We start from the raw sequence: 16050 nt of genomic DNA, 5'->3' as shown, positions 1-16050 counted from the left end.
CTGGCACCATTTGGGTGTGCAGGGAAGAGTGATCACACCTGAGAACCACTGGAACCCACTCCTCATGTTTTTCTGATTAGGAATTATGTCGCCAGCAACAGCTTGCATTTGTTACATCCACACTTTTGTCTCTCTTGACTGGCCTCCCATCTTCCACTTTCCGTAAACTTCAGCTGATCCAAAACTCTGCTGCCCATATCATAACTTGCAGCAAGTCCCGTTCACCTATTGCCCCTATGCTCGCTGACCTACGATGGCTCCCGATCCAGCAAAGCCTCGAATTTAAAATTCTCATCCTTGAGTTCACCTTGTGTGGCCTCGCCCCTTCCTATCTCTGTAACCTCCTCCAGCTCTACAACCCTTCGAGAACTCTGTTCCTCCAATTCTGGCCTCTTGTGCATCCCCAATTTCATTTGCCCCACCATTGGCGGTCATGCCTTCAGCTTCCTAGGCCCTAAGCTCTTGAATTCCCTCCCTAAACCTCTCCATCTCTCTCTCCTCCTTTTAATACGCTCCTTAAAACATAACCAAAGAATTTCAGTATATTTTATTTCTAAAACCATGCTGGCTTCCCCTTATCACCTCAATATTCCCCCGCACCCCCCAAGATACTTAATCCCCAGTACTGCTGAATACCAGATGTCTACCTCCGGCTGGTGCGTCTTACATACAAACTTGCTTTTTTATGAAGGGTTCCAAATTTGATTTCTGCCTTTTGCTGAGTTAGCTGTTTCTAGCCAATGTGGGAGAATGGTAGTTACAATTGGCATCAATCCCCCTGGGCTAGGGAGAGTGTGGGGGAAAAAAAACACTCCTGATTGCTAGCCAGTGATTAGTGCTTGGCAGTTGTATGTGTGGACATTGGTTGAGGATAGGATTGGGCTCTGGTGTGATGCCCCTCATAGTTGAACAGCCTTCCAATATTAAGCATTAAGGTTAATACATGAAGATTGGTTATTAAGGCAATGCATCAGAGGACAGCCAGCACCCAGTACAATTCAGCCCCTTCAGGAGAGCGAAACTGAAAATCAAAAGGATAGTGATCACTTATTGAATCATGTGATCTCAAGCAGACCAGGTCAACCATGCGTATGGTCAGAACTTCTGATCAGTGTCACTGAAATAGCATGCAGGCCATTGTAAAAGTTCACGAGGAACAGTGGGGAGGGACACTACTCATCAGGTGGTGAACACAGTCGGACTCTGCACAGCAATGAATGACAGAATGCCAGTCAGTACAAATCCCAGCAAAATAATAAATAATTGGAACAGTCATCCTGAAGAGTATGTAGAAAGTGTTAATAAACACTTCCTATAATGAACAGCTTCAGGCAAGGTAGTCTGAGAGGATTTGCTGCACAAGAGCATAATTAATATAATAAAGAAGGAGATGCCAGGGGGCATATTGTAGTCAAAGGCATTTAAGGTATCTGCCAAAAAACTCTTGTGATCCCTTCTTATTGCAAAATGGATTGTGATGCTACCCTAATATCGGGAGAGTTCTGACCTTGAGGTGAAAGTTCCAAACGTGGTCGTCGTAATTCACAAGCCTCTGGGCAGTTAAACAGGCTTTCTCTGCAAGACTGCAGAACTGGTTTAAAGTACTGCCTCTCTGAGGAGCAAATACGAACACTTTCCCCTAAAAAGAAAAGACAATTATGAATGGTTAGTGATTGTTGATGTAAAAATTGCAATTCCACCAACCATACAACATAATGCTCCACAGCTAAGAACAAAAACCACGGATAAATCTGTTACATTGCAATGCACACTTCATTTAAGCTCTAGATTAATCTCAACATTTGGAAACTAAAGCAGTTTTAATTATACATATATAAACTCTAAACTTTAGGCTCAAACAATATATGCAATACTCCTGATAATTTGAATTCACCTTTTGCGCTAAAAGTTTCAACTATCCAATAATTTGAATTACATAGAATTACGTAGAATGTACAGCATAGAAACAGGCCATTCGGCCCAACAGGTCCATGCCAATGTTTAAGCTCCACATGAGCCTCCTCCCACCCTCCTTCATCTCACCCCATCAACATATCCTTCTATTCCTTTCTCCCTCATGTGTTTATCTAACTTAAATGTATCCATGCTAGTTGCCTCAACTACTCCTTGTGGTAGCGAGTTCCACATTCTAACCACTCTCTGGGTAAAGAAGTTTCTCCTGAATTCCATATTGGATTTATTAGTGACTATCTTATATTTATGGTCTCCCCCGCAAGTGGAAACATCTTCTCTACATCTACCCTATCAAACCCTTTCATAATCTTAAAGACCTCTATCAGTTCACCCCTTAATCTTCTCTTTTCTGGAGAAAAGAGCCCCAGCTGTTCAATCTTTCCTGATAGGTGAAACCTCTCAGTTCTGGTACCATCCTAGTAAATCTTTTTTGCACCTTCGCCAGTGCCTCTACATCCTTTCTATCATATGGACACCAGGACTGTGCACAGTACTCCAAGTGTGGTCTCACCAAGGATCTATACATGTTTAACATAATTTCCCTGCTTTTCAATTCCTATCCCTCTAGAAATGACATAACATAAAAGTGTGAATTTAATGTTAAACAAAATTAACCAGTAATTCAAATTCAGTAACTTTGAAGAGTAGACTGTAAAAGCTTTATTTACATATCTTGTCTTTCCTTTCCCCCCAACCCCGCCACTTCTCCTGATAGTGATGACTCGCGCAGGGGCATGGTCCCAGGAATCCCAGCGTTCTCTGGTAACTTACCGAATTGGCCATTTTACAGGTAAGAGTCTAAACAATGAGTGTTGGGCAAGCTATCCGATAGTGGAGTGCTTCATAGCCAAACCTGATCCAGCGGTAACCCCATGTCAACAGACAAAGACTGTCTAATAGGATGCCGCTGGATGGTGATCAGGAGCAGAAACCCTGCATGGATTTTTCCCCTTTGTAGCCAAAGGGTTGTGAGGTCAATTTTAGTGTCTCTATTGCTGTCATGTCTGAGATCAGATAATTCAGAAGAGACTGAAGATTGAACTCGAGAACCACTGATCCATGGGGAGAACATGGACATTTACATACTTTCATAAAACACAAGAAATTATTACACTTTATTCCAAAGTTAGTGGTTTCTGAGCACCTTCCAGTGACTTTTTTTTAACATTCATTTGGAACTATTCAAACGCTCATGCATTACACAAGCTCAAATGTATATCATCTTTATTTGAAAGAAGGTATGAACGTTATTAATTTTTGTTTCAATTTTGGAATACTAAATAAAAGAATGACAACATTTAAGAGATCATAAGCTAATGACAGTAAATAATTCGGTACCTGGTTTAACTTTTAAAAAAAGAAAAACGTGTAATAGGTTTTGATAACTCGAGATAGACTTTGATTAAAAAAAAATAATCTCATGCATCTTTGGAGCAATTTCATTTCTTTAGCTTCACACTGCATCTTATCAGTCAGCTGAACACAAGAAATTTTCTACTTTATGATTAAGAAAGAATCAGATAGATAAGACGACTCAATTGAAGTTGGACATAATAAGTATTAAAGTATTACATGACATTAATCCTGCCATTTCATTCCATTCTCAATCATTGTGCAGGAGGACTAATTATTCTGAAGCCCATGCTCAGAAGAAAATTGAAACACACTTACATTGGGTTTGAGTAATCTCTTTATTGCATCAACGAGGCTGGCTCTGTACTGGTCCAGAAACAAACTGACATTGAGGGGAAAGAAACACAAAAGGGTTTTCAAGCCATCTTGCATTACTCTGAAGTTTTTTTTTGGTTTATGTAAAAACAGAAAAAAGGTCATTTCAAATATCCATTATTATAATCTGTTAACAAAAGAATCTGTGCGGAAATTAAAGTAATGAGCACTTCCGCTAATTCTTTACTCATCTGTTGGTCAATGTTTGGTGGAAGGTCTAGGATATATACATTTTTTTTTATTAAACTAAAGTGATTTATGTCCTACCTAATTTCTTACCCTTTTGGTACAAACAGTTTATTCCAAAATAAGATTAGGTACAAAGACTACACAGCATGTCAAAGCCAAGTTATTTCTGTACTTGTACAAGGAACAAATTTAATTGTAAATCTTTTAGCCGGAACTCGCTTCACCTATTTAATCTGCGGAAAGTCCATATGTGAGCCATGCATAAGCTTCCAAGGAAGCTGCAGGCCTCCTTCTCCAGTTCGCCAGTTCTCCTGCTTGCCTTCATTCTTAATCTGATCTAATCCTGACAGTATTATCTTTATCCTTGCAATGAAACCTGAAGTATCCACTCTAATATTAGGTGAGGAAGGCATTTGCTAAATTACTTGCTGAAATCATATGGCATTGCTTAGCTCTTTGTTTGATTCAGAGGATGCATCTCTGGTTTAAATCAACACTGCATAGTTATTAAAGCTGCCCATCTACATCACTTGTATTAAAGCCATAAGAAACAAGGGCTTCCATGAAGCAAAACAGCCTTGTGCATTACTTTTATTTATTAGTTTCCCCCTTTCGAATTTTCTCCCTGTCCTCTCCTGAAAGTGCTGACTAATGTAGGGTATGACTTCATGGGTGCAAGCTGCTAGCTGTTTCCTTGACTAGACAGCGAGTGTCAGCAGGCTATTTAACATAGGAGGGAGGTAGAATGGGCAGGAATCAGAGCTGAGCCCAATACTGCCTCACTTGACATCTACAGCTGTGCGCTTTGCAGCAGGAATGACTGGACAGCCATCAGGAACAGGTGTGGTTAGGCCAACTGTAGCATGCCAATGCCACACCGATTGAGATCAGCTAACTCAGTGCTGACCAGGGATCAAAGTGTGCATTACTTTCAATTGACAAGGGTAAAAAAATATATAAAGCAAAAAAATTGCCTTTGCACCAGTACAATAAACAACTGCAGAACTATAAGTGACATAATATATCTAGCAATAATCAATTCAGAATCAAATAAACCAAAATAATTTCACAAGCACCTGATGCAGTAAATGGTACATTAGAGTAAATGGTGTCAAGTACACATCTCTGTCTAACAAAGTTACAAAAATAGATTTTTTAAGCTCTCTATTTGTATCAAGAATAATTCCTGTACTATTGGTCAGATATTTGTTTTTGGAAGGGAGAAAAGGGGGCCAACTGATTCCTTTTTAATCTGCAGAAAGAGCTGTTTATGTTGATACATTTGCTTTCTCCAGACTGCTTCTCACTGAGCCATAATTATTAGCAATTTGCCTAAGTTGTCCATTTACTGGTACGTCAAGCATGAAAAAGAGGCAATTTCAGAAAATGGAATGCCTCTTAAAATCAATCTTTGGAAATAATGTGGTAGAAGTTACTGTCTGATAGACCACTACTTGATAGCTGTCACATGAAGCTGCATATTAATTTGTCACCGTTATGCTATTCTGCACTTCATCTGTTTACTTTGCTTGGATTTTTGGTAAGCAATCTTTCTTTTTCAAAAAAATACTCAGACAAAGCATGCAAAATTATCCCTAGCATATGTTGTGTGTCACAAAATGATATTTGTAATATTTTTTATATTATATATATATATAACATGTACATACTCACCAATCAGCACAGATAATGACATCAAAATGTCCTTCCATAAGAGACACATCCGTCTCATTATCCCATCGCATTATGCTGCAGTACAAGTAGCAAAAATATAGTTAGGTTACATCGCTTTATTCAAGTAGCCAGTACACCTCTATTAGCAGTTTGTATTTTTTGCCAATTGTCTCTGTGATTCTTGCTGAGACATAGTTCCATGAGAGCCAGGCATCCTCTGGTACCTGGTTCAAGTAGCCATTTTTCATGTCTGAGCCCAACGAGTTTCAGCAGCCTATTCATCCATGAACATTACCGACGCTGAGCTCAATTCTGGCCTCACCCGATATGCATACCATAGGGGTCACTGAATAGTGATCAAAAGGTAAGAACCCTGGTTGTCTTTCCTATCCTGAGCACAAACTCCTGAGGCTAACTGTAGAATTTCAATTGCTGCCCTGCCTGAAAGCAGCAACCCAGACAACAAATCGTACCTGTGACCATTTGGCTTAGTGGTACACCGGCATTCCCTTTATGGAACAGACCGTTGGGGGGACATTTTCAATGTTTTCAAATGTTAGCAGAGAGCTGATGCATCTACCTTTACTATACTAGCTTTAAAATTAAAACGGACAGTAGTGGAATGCTGCATGTGCTTGTTTTCAATGGCCAGGAATTTCCTCAGACCTGCTCCGCTGTTGTAGTTTCGCCGGAAGTGTGTTTACATATGTAATCATGGTTTCTGCTGCTGTTCTGGAAAAGTTACATTGGTGGAGTGGGAGCAGCTCCGAGGAAATTCCTGGCCATTGTCACTAGGCAGAGTGACAAGTGTAACTTGGTCCTTAAATAGGAATTTATAATAGAAATATAAAAATAAATACAGAATGTGTCCCTTTAAAATGGGGACTGAATTAAGTCTGAGCATCCTAGTCCAATTATTCCCTGACGTCTAGCCCCACTTCACTGAAGTCTTCACTTGTTCATAAATCCCCGGTGGTAATTGTAACTTTTGGCGATAGTGTAAAACGAGCGATATTGAATCAGCTGCCAGATATACTAACCGCCCGATTTTCCTTTCGACTGAAGTCAACAGAAAGGAAAATCGATTAAGATGTACAATAGGGCGGCCGATTCATTCCGATATTGCCCGTTTAAACACTATTTCTAGAAGGATAAATTAACACCACCCCGCCATGTGTGCAACACAACAGAAGATTGACTTATCATAAATTAAAAATCTTATGTTTACCAAATCTCATTTCCTGTTGTCATGTTTTGGTCATACTATTGCGTCAATGTTTTCCATTATAAATTCCTGTGCCCACATTCATAATGGAAACTGCCTAAGTAAACTTGTCACACTCTAACTACCAACCTTCTGCCAGTGGTGGCACTGTAGAGCCTCAGTTTTACATCTCCCAGTTCCTCAGCTTGTGCTGCAGTGAAACTTCTGTGCTCTAACTAACTCTACTTCTGTGCTTTCCAAACGCTGTAAGTTTTGCTATGTAATTATAAATAATAATATAAAATCAAAGTATATTGTATAAAAATAAGGACAGAATGTATGACTTTAAAATGGGGACTGAATTAAATCTGCGTGCCCTGAACCAATCATCCTCACTCTTTAACCCCGCTTCACTTGAAGACTACATTTGGTTTTGACTCCTCATGTGCAATACCACAAGAGATTGACTAGTGGAATATAAAATTCCAAGCAACCGATTTTGATTATTTGGTTAATCAGTTCAAAAACATTCAGAAATTAGCCTGTCAAGTTTTTGTTGGCTTGAGCAAGGCCTTCATTCTAATGAAGTGAAGGCAGCTACCAGAGTTCAGAATTTAAAAAATTCTACTCAAGTTTAGCATCCCTGCTGAATGGAAATCGCATCTCAGCAATACTAAAGTTGCAGTATACATTTGGAGTCAGGGCCTGACCAGAGTCTGAGAGAAGCAGAGTGAGATGCCCTTGAGGCCTACACTGCTTGGATTCAACACTGTAACTCCGGAGTGGTGTCAAAGCAGGTTTAAAAAGGCATCAGGTATCCCTGCTGCCTGTACTCTTTCAAATATTAACCACCAGGTAGAGAAGCTCTATGCATACGGATCGGTAGCTGCAGTATAAATGAAGATAAAAGTACATGCAATTCATTTCAAAGAAAAAGTTAGAACTGCTCGTGTAACAAACGTAATTTTTTTTTCTTAGCAAACCCGAATGGATGCGCACTGACTAGAACTGGGCCCCAGGACTCACTTCCGAAGCTGCCAGGTTGAATCTCAAGTTTCTTTAAGACAGTTATTATTTCAAATGACTCCAAGCTCTCTGAACCGATAGGACTACAAGTTCAACACGCTGGATGATGGTATTTAATTATAACCGTTTGCTTCATAATTTAACAAGAATCTCTTTTGTTTAAGAATTTGCTAACTTCAACAAATTGAATATCTAATGAAGAACAAAACATATACTAACATTGAGAACTCATTCAGTAAAGAATATGTAGATTCAGATTTTGTTTAAAGGATAGATTGTTCTGTTTGTGAATCTAAAGGCTTAATTTTCTGCCTGAATGTCAGATTGTCTATGCCAGCCATTAATCTTTTCCTTTCCCACCACTCCCCCCACCCCCAATTTTCTCCTGAAGGCACCAACTTGTCCTAGGTACGATTCTGTAATTACTGCCCCTTTCCCCAGTAATTCACTCACGTAGTCATTCTTCATTTATGAACATAGATAGCATCCCAACTGTTGTCCCAGCTCAGGAACTGAAGCTGGGACCTTTATTGGTCTGTATGGCTCAGCACCATGATGAACAGTGCAACTACCCATTAAACAACGAAAGCATTCCCCAATCTACTCTCTTTAAATAATCCAACTGACAGAAGGTTGTGAATCTTGCCATAACTTTATGACTTGTTTTTACTAGCAGGTAATAAATAAAACAAAGATGGATGGACATTGGCCAACACCAGTTACCTGGATGCACTCTTGTCCAATTAAAAAACAGGTGTAACTTCAAGATTCTATTTTTTTAAAATTAAGTGGTTAAACTGTTTTGAAGGAGTTCCATAGTGTAAAGGTGCTGAATTAACACCATTCATTAATCCGGGTGCTTCATTATTGATGTTATTCAACAGTGTAATATTATGCCTATCTCGCATTGTTGGATTCAATGTCCCCTCCCATCATTTAAATCAAAGTACATAAACCAAAACAGTGGTTGCACCCATATACCCATACACTGAGTACCAGACCAATAGCATGCACAGTGAAATTTGAGACACAAGTTATACCTTAGGACAGGCTTTTATCATCTGAGAACTTCAGTTTTGGGTGCAGTTCGTACACTGATTTGGGAGTGTGGCTCATAACCCAGTTTGGGAATGTGGCCTACGCACCACTTTTTAAAGGTAAGTTTAACTGCAACAATTATGCACAGATGATTTGGCAGCTGAATCGCTTGCTCCCACTTCCCCCATTTCCCCAGTTTTAAATGAGACAACCATAAAATTTTAAACTTATGCTAGGAGTTACATCGGTCCCCATAATTCTATAAGGAACCCAAATTACAACCAACTTTAAAACAAGCAATTGGATGTAGTTCTAAAGCAACAATTTTTTTTTGGCAAAACCCCACAAAAACAAATATCTATTCATGGTTTGTGGCTAAACATACTGAGTTGACTTTGAAGACTTAAGTGCTGTCATATATTTACCAACAGTCTTTTTAAACAGAGAGGAATGTTGCTTAACATTATATACTTTTTCTGCCATCCTGCCATTTACTCCTGAAAATTTTCATTGTGTTTCTAATTTACACGATCAAGTAGTACATGTGTTCCAGAGCAACCTTGTCACTTTGGATCCGAGCATATTGATGGTCAATCTTACTGTGAAATAGCACTTCCAGAGAACGAGTTGGTAAGCTCACTAATATGTATAAACTGAGCTATTCAATGGAGTCAGTCAATAATTAAGGAAAAGGCTTAGGTATTACTATAAATGCTAAGTACATACTGTGAGAACTACTTTCCTCTTTAACAGAGAGTGGGAGAAATGGTATGTTTCAAATCAAACTTATCCATAAATATTAGCAATACAACACAAATCAACAGTAACCAGCTCCTTTAACATAACAATGGAAATAGAGAGGGAAACGGACACCAAGTCGTGGAGGAAGAGATTAGGAGGAATGAACAAAAGCTTGGTCGAAATGATGGCTTTTGAGGTTTAAGAGTAGAGAAGCAGTGAAGTGAAGGGGTTTAGGGAGGGTGTTGCAGAGAGTGGGGCTGAGGCAGCTGAAAGTTCTACCATCAATGGTGGAATGAACAACGTGGGTGGGGTGGGGGTGCTAAGGGGAGATAGTCTGCATGGATAGAGATGAAGAAATTTATGAATTCTTCACACTTGATTGTCACATAAATATCAGGGCTGAAAACGATTAAGTGCTTCAATTCATAAAGCAGGAGCCAGTCATTTGACCCAACTAGTATGCCCCGCCATTTTGGCAGCAATGGCAGTTCTTTATCTTTTTAATTGCAATTCCCTGCCTTTTCCTCATAGCCCTTAATAACTTTACTTCCCAAATAAGTATCCATTTCCCTTTTAAGCACCTCAATTGATTCTGCATTTATGGCCTTCTGAGACAGTGCATTCTACATTCTCACATTTTCCTGGTTTCACCTCTAACCGACTCGGTTCTAATTTAAAGGTTTTGTCCCCTTGTTCTTAGATTCCCCTACTAGAGGAAAGAGCATCCTCTGTTTACCTTATTAAATCCCTTCACCTCAATCGGATTTGATCTTAAACACTTCATATCTGAAGGATATAACCCAAATTAACCTATTTCTCATAATAGCCAAGTCCTTTCATCTCAGATAACGTCCTGGTACATAATCGTTGGACTCTCTGAAGGCCTGTATATGTTTCATAAGGTGGAGTTCCTAAAATTGAGCACAGTATTCCAAACACAATCTGACCAAAGCTCTACATAATTCCATAATTGCTTCTGAGGCCTTATATTTGTGATTAAGCACAGCATTGCACTCGACTTTTTATTGCTTTTTGCACCTGCAAATTAGCTTTTTTTGACTTGTATGCTTCTCTCCCCCTAAATTCCACTGTTCATTTTTATGGAATCTATTTAAATCAAAGAGTGAAGCTGTTCCTTGTGTCTAAATGATTTGTTCTAAAACTGCAGTGTTTCCTTTTATAAAATTCTTAAGACTTTTTTTCATTGCTTACTCATCATAGCTGGTTGCCTGCACTCATCCTGTCTTCAGTTATAAGGGCAGGCATCTCATGACTTCCATTGTTAGTCCTATTCTGTGACCTAACTTATGAGATATACACTTGCTGGAGGGCAAGTTGGATCAAGACCATGCTTGCAAAGCAAGTTTCCTCTCCATTGTGTGGCTTGAAATCATGGCTTTCTAATATATTGTGATGGGATGTGGAGTTTACGTTTGCTGTAAAGGCACAAGGAAAAGAAAATTATTGTGAGGAAGTGTTCATCAACAAAAGGGGAAGAAGGGGGAAGAGAGAAAAAGAGGTACTGAGAGAAAGAGAGAGAGAGATTTTCTGAGACTCATACACTTAATACTTTGAAGTATAGAATGTTAGTTAGTGCACTGTCCAGTGTGGAATTGAGTCATATGAACCAAGATGATCCCAGGTTTGTGGTCTATGCTAAGTTAGTCACTTTCAGCCAAGGCAGCAGGAAGGGCACTACAATTGCCCATTGCACCTACGAGCTAGGAAGGGGAGTAATTTGCCAGGGTTCTCACTCTTGACCACTATCCCGTTGGAACCTGCATGTGATGGGGCATTAGGAGAGATCAGGAGTTGGCTGTGATGCACCCCATAATCGATAAATTAATTTTGGTTCACTTGAAGGAATGGCCACCTAGGCGAGTTATTTGTGAGCTGCTGTCGCTCGGAGACTGGTACTCCGGCATCTGCCAAGATCAGCTAGCACAACACAGACCTGGGATCTTCCTAGTCAGTACACTCAATACTACACTGGGCTGTGCCTTTACTCACCAAGCAATTGGGGGAGATGAGTTTAACAGCATTAAATAAAACTATTTAAGTTTCAAGTTAAATGCCATCCTTGGTAGGTCAATTGGTAGAACATTGTTCTCACTTTGATGTAGTTGAAACATTTACAAAAAGCACCCAGTCAGGTAGACATTACAATTTGTACTTAAAACAGTTTTAATCCTTTACAATGACTTGCTATTGCAGTAGCAGGTACACCCACCAAAGTGAAATAACTGTGCTGTGACTCCATCACTGAGACACTAAGATACACATTTACCCTGGAGCCTCCTTAAAGGAACTCTCCAGTGTTCTAGGTAACATGCAGTATGCTATTAACACTTTCTAAAAATAAAGTTGAAAGAATTTCTATTTTTAAATTATGTTTGTTTCATTGCCTCAAGTTCTGTTGGTTAAACAGTAATATTGTGGTAGGATGCACAAATTACTGTGAAACAAAATAAGGAAAAATTTCTCACAAATAATTTCTGAGTGAAATGATCTAAAATGAAATTGTTGATTATGCGCATTTGGATAAACTGGAAAAGTAAACATATAATTACTCTGCAACATGCTGATTCTTTCTTTTTTTTAAAACAGCTTGTTCCCTGACATTGATTTCCGATGTTTAAGGTTACATGAGCGTGTTAGAATATTTAAATATTTGGCACCGGTGAATAATGCATTTCAACCTCATACCGAGAAAAGAAAATGGTTGAGAAATAGTGCTTCCACAAGATATAATTCTGTGTACTGGGTGTTAATAATCACTGATTATTTATTACCAACCTCACTCATCTGCAAAATGTTACATTTTGTGGGCAGTGGTGCACTCAGTATTATGCTCTAACATTTGGGACAGTAAGACTGCCTTTAGACTACAACTGTAGTGTTGGTGTGAAGAGGTATCACTCCACAGTAATACTAAAAAAAATCAATCATTTTATTGATATTGAAGTAATTAATTAAATAACCTACTCAGATGCATTAAGCTATTAAAATGGTATGGATCTTGCTTAAATAGCATTCAGTTTCTTGCACTGAGAAACACATCTGTCTTAGAATGAAAATGAATCAGCCCACCAAGCCCACTTGTTGCACAGACCATGTACAAACTACCCTATTATGGTCTCTAACCCATCATTTAATTTCCTGAGAGAAAGTTTTGCATTAAAACCTCTAATTTCCAAAGGAATCAAACAAAATCCAGAATGTTCACCCATACTAAAGTCTCCACTATTCAACCCTAGCCTTCTGTGCTACATGGAAAATATTTCCCTCACCCTTACCCTGTGGCACAGGACCATTGTGCCCCAAGTATTTTATTCATAACCTGTGCCTATAACCCTAATTTCCATTCTCAGCCAAAAACATATCCAGCTCCTTTTTAAACAAGTCGATTGTCTCAGCTCAACTGCTTTTCTGGGAGTCCACTAATCTAAGAAAAGTTTCCTCTCACCTCCAGTCTCGTTTAACTCATTCTGACTTTTAAAAAAACTCATGGCAATACAATGCCATCTGGCTAACTAAATAAACCAAATATTTAAAATCAGTTTCAGTGTTCTGTTTTAATAACAATATGGACAACAATGAATCTATGGGACCGATCTAGTGTGTAAAGTACTGCGTTGCAACTGTACTTGAGTGGCTCAACAACAATCTGATTATATATTGATTTAAATATCAAACCAATTAATCAATTCTGTAAAGCATCCAGGTGGAATTAGAAGACAATAGTCAAAACCAAAAAGTTAACAGCTTGTAGCCAACACTTTGCCTCCAAAACTCAGACCGAGATAGTGGCCTTGAAATCATTCTCCGGTGTCTGTTCGTTTAAAGACAGTTATTTTTTTACGTGGCAGGTAGCTTTATTCTATCACTGGTTAGTTTTCTGAGTCAGCTACGATTCTCGGTACAGACAGCAATATTCAGTGTGTTGTTATTCCACGATGCCGTTCACGCAAGCAGATCGATGAATGTGACGTTGTTTTTGCAGGTCTATTGAGGAATAATCCACAGTAGATTATCTAGAAATCCTGCACTCAGTATCTATTTTAATCGGCACAGCTTTAAGTGATACTAATCTGACTGATACTAGACTAGACAGATCATTTCATCGGGGAAACTGTGTGAACTGGATTGCTTTTTGAATAGGAATATCTGATTAAATTAATGAGACTCAGTCAAGTTCTTTAAAATGATATTTCCACTGTTTAATTTTCACTAACAAAGAAAAGAACTAAAATGAATAAAAATTAAAAAATTAAAATGGGTTTTGAATATTAAATCCTTTATATGACAGATATAAAGCCTGTAAAAGGAGATTAAAGATATTACTCTTTATCTCTGTCAAGCATTTATCTCCCAGATTACTAACTCTATTGTCTTAAAGCTATCACAGATATTAAAACCTGTTTAACTGATTAAAACATTGTAATCAGCTATTTTTTTCTTGTACATACACAAAAAAATGTTTAATCATTGGTACAGGAAGTGGATCAAAATAATGTTCCTTTACTCGAGGCTTTGGGTTACCTGGGATTAGAATCTTTGTTTTACAGCAGTTATTCTTCCATTTCCAGGCAGAATTTCACACTTTTTTTCCCCTTCCAATTTTATCTTGTCCTCTTCTTAAGGCACTGACTGATGCTGAGTGCGATTCTGAGCCATTGACCAAGTTGTCATTCTTCCTATGAGAGTCTAACTAGTGACCATCAGTAAGCTGTTCACTAATTGGGGCATTACAGCCAAGCCAGATCCTATCTTTACCCAACACCACTGGTACTTTCCATCAGGAGTCACTGCACAGCAACAAGTGCCTAATTCAGTTCCCTTCTCCAAGGGTGCTGAGTCCAATTGCTGCAGCCCTACAACTGCATTGCCTGAGATTGGCTAACTCTGCACAGACCAGGAGTCAAACCTGAGACATTACTGGTCTTTATGGCTCAATTCTACATTAGATAGTGCACTTACCAACTAATGCATCAGGGAGGCAGGAGCAGATCCTGTGCATCAGAGCCTTAGGCGTCCTTGCCTGAGGAAAACTTAAATTCGAGCTCTTCTCATTCTCTCTCTCTCACAAAATTTCTTTTGAAATGTGGGTCAAAACTTCCTGTACTTTTTCCTTTCTTCTTTGCTGTATGAAGCTGTTACCACACTGGGCTTTCGTCTCAGCTCCGCACAATAAATTTCCCCAACCTCCCCACCACCCTCAGTGTGGTTGAAAGTCATTGGGCCTGATATTAGCAGGGCGGCGGGTTCTCAGCGGGGGGTCGACTGGGCACGTGGGTAACGCGCCCGATGAAATCAGTGTGCTCCGCACGTAATCGCAGGCTAATTGGAGCCACTTACCTGTGCTTCCGGGTTTCCCGCTGGTAAGCTGCGCGGCGGGCGGACTGTGCATGCGCAGCAAGGTCTGTCAGCAGGAGGAGCCCTATTTAAAGGGGCAATCCACCAATGCTCCTCCTGCAGCAAACAACCAATGCTGAACCATGGAGCAGGCCAGAGGGAAGGCTGCCCCAAGATTTTCGGACTCCTTACTCCAGGTGCTGCTGGATGGGGTGAGGAGGAGGAGGGAAATCCCAGGTAACCCAAAGCCTCGAGTAAAGGAACATTATTTTGATCCACTTCCTGTACCAATGATTAAACGTTTTCCTGTCCGATGGGAGGAAGTGCCCTCCCTCCACCACGAAGGTGGCCTGGCTGGAGGTGGCCGTGGAGGTCACCAGCAGCGGCAATGTGCCACGAACCTGGGTCCAGTGCAGGAAGAGATTTAATGACCTAACCAGGTCAGCCAAAGTGAGTATACTTACGCATTCACCCACACTCCGTCTTCCACATCATCTCTACCACCACTCAACCCCTTCTGCACTGCCACCACAACACTCTCACATCACTCCTCACATCCACTCAACTATCATCCTCACCTTGCCTGCACGTACTCACCGCCCCGTCCCCATTCGAACAGTACCACGCAACCCAATCCTCATGGCGATGTTGCACACACACCCTCCCATGCATCTCCCTCACGCTCAACCCCACCCACACCAATGCATGCAGTGGCTCACCATGCAACCATCACTCAATCACGCCTCTGTGTTTTGCCTTGATAGGAGAAGAGATGCCATAACGCCCGGGAGAGGGCACAGACCGGAGAGGGCCCGCCACACCAGGTGGCACTAACAGACGCAGAGCAGCAGGCATTGGAGATCAGCTGCACGCTGGACTGCCTGTCCGTGGCGGATGCCGAGGCTGGGATCGCGCAAGCGGCCGGTGACAGAAAGTTAACACTCAGCACTCATGATAGCGATTGGTCTTAGCATCACTTGGCATCTGAAGCACCTCAACATCTGTCCACATGCCTAATATTGTTTTCTGTTCTCTTGCAGGGCCATCTGCGAGCGCCGTGACCGTGGATGGTGATTCTTCAGAGGACCTGCCGGCCTCAGACGGTCCATCGTCACATCTGA

General features: G+C 40.3%; 1 protein-coding gene across 4 annotated transcripts in view; it reads right to left on the bottom strand.

Moving 5' to 3' along the window:
* The window catches only part of camkmt (calmodulin-lysine N-methyltransferase), a 261921-nt gene that overhangs the window by 24358 nt on the left and 221513 nt on the right, over window positions 1-16050 (bottom strand). For all 4 annotated transcript variants that reach the window (XM_067988781.1, XM_067988783.1, XM_067988782.1 and 1 more), the window contains 3 exons: window positions 5566-5640; window positions 3646-3709; window positions 1508-1639 (listed from right to left, as the gene is read on the bottom strand). In XM_067988781.1, coding sequence (XP_067844882.1) covers window positions 1508-1639; window positions 3646-3709; window positions 5566-5640 — 271 coding nt within the window. The remainder of the gene's footprint in view (window positions 1-1507; window positions 1640-3645; window positions 3710-5565; window positions 5641-16050) is intronic.

This window comes from Heptranchias perlo, chromosome 8 (genome assembly GCF_035084215.1).
Source record: "Heptranchias perlo isolate sHepPer1 chromosome 8, sHepPer1.hap1, whole genome shotgun sequence".
Classification (NCBI taxonomy): domain Eukaryota; kingdom Metazoa; phylum Chordata; class Chondrichthyes; order Hexanchiformes; family Hexanchidae; genus Heptranchias; species Heptranchias perlo.
The sequence above is the reverse complement of the archived record's forward strand: the minus strand, read 5'-3'. Positions and strand labels throughout refer to the sequence as shown.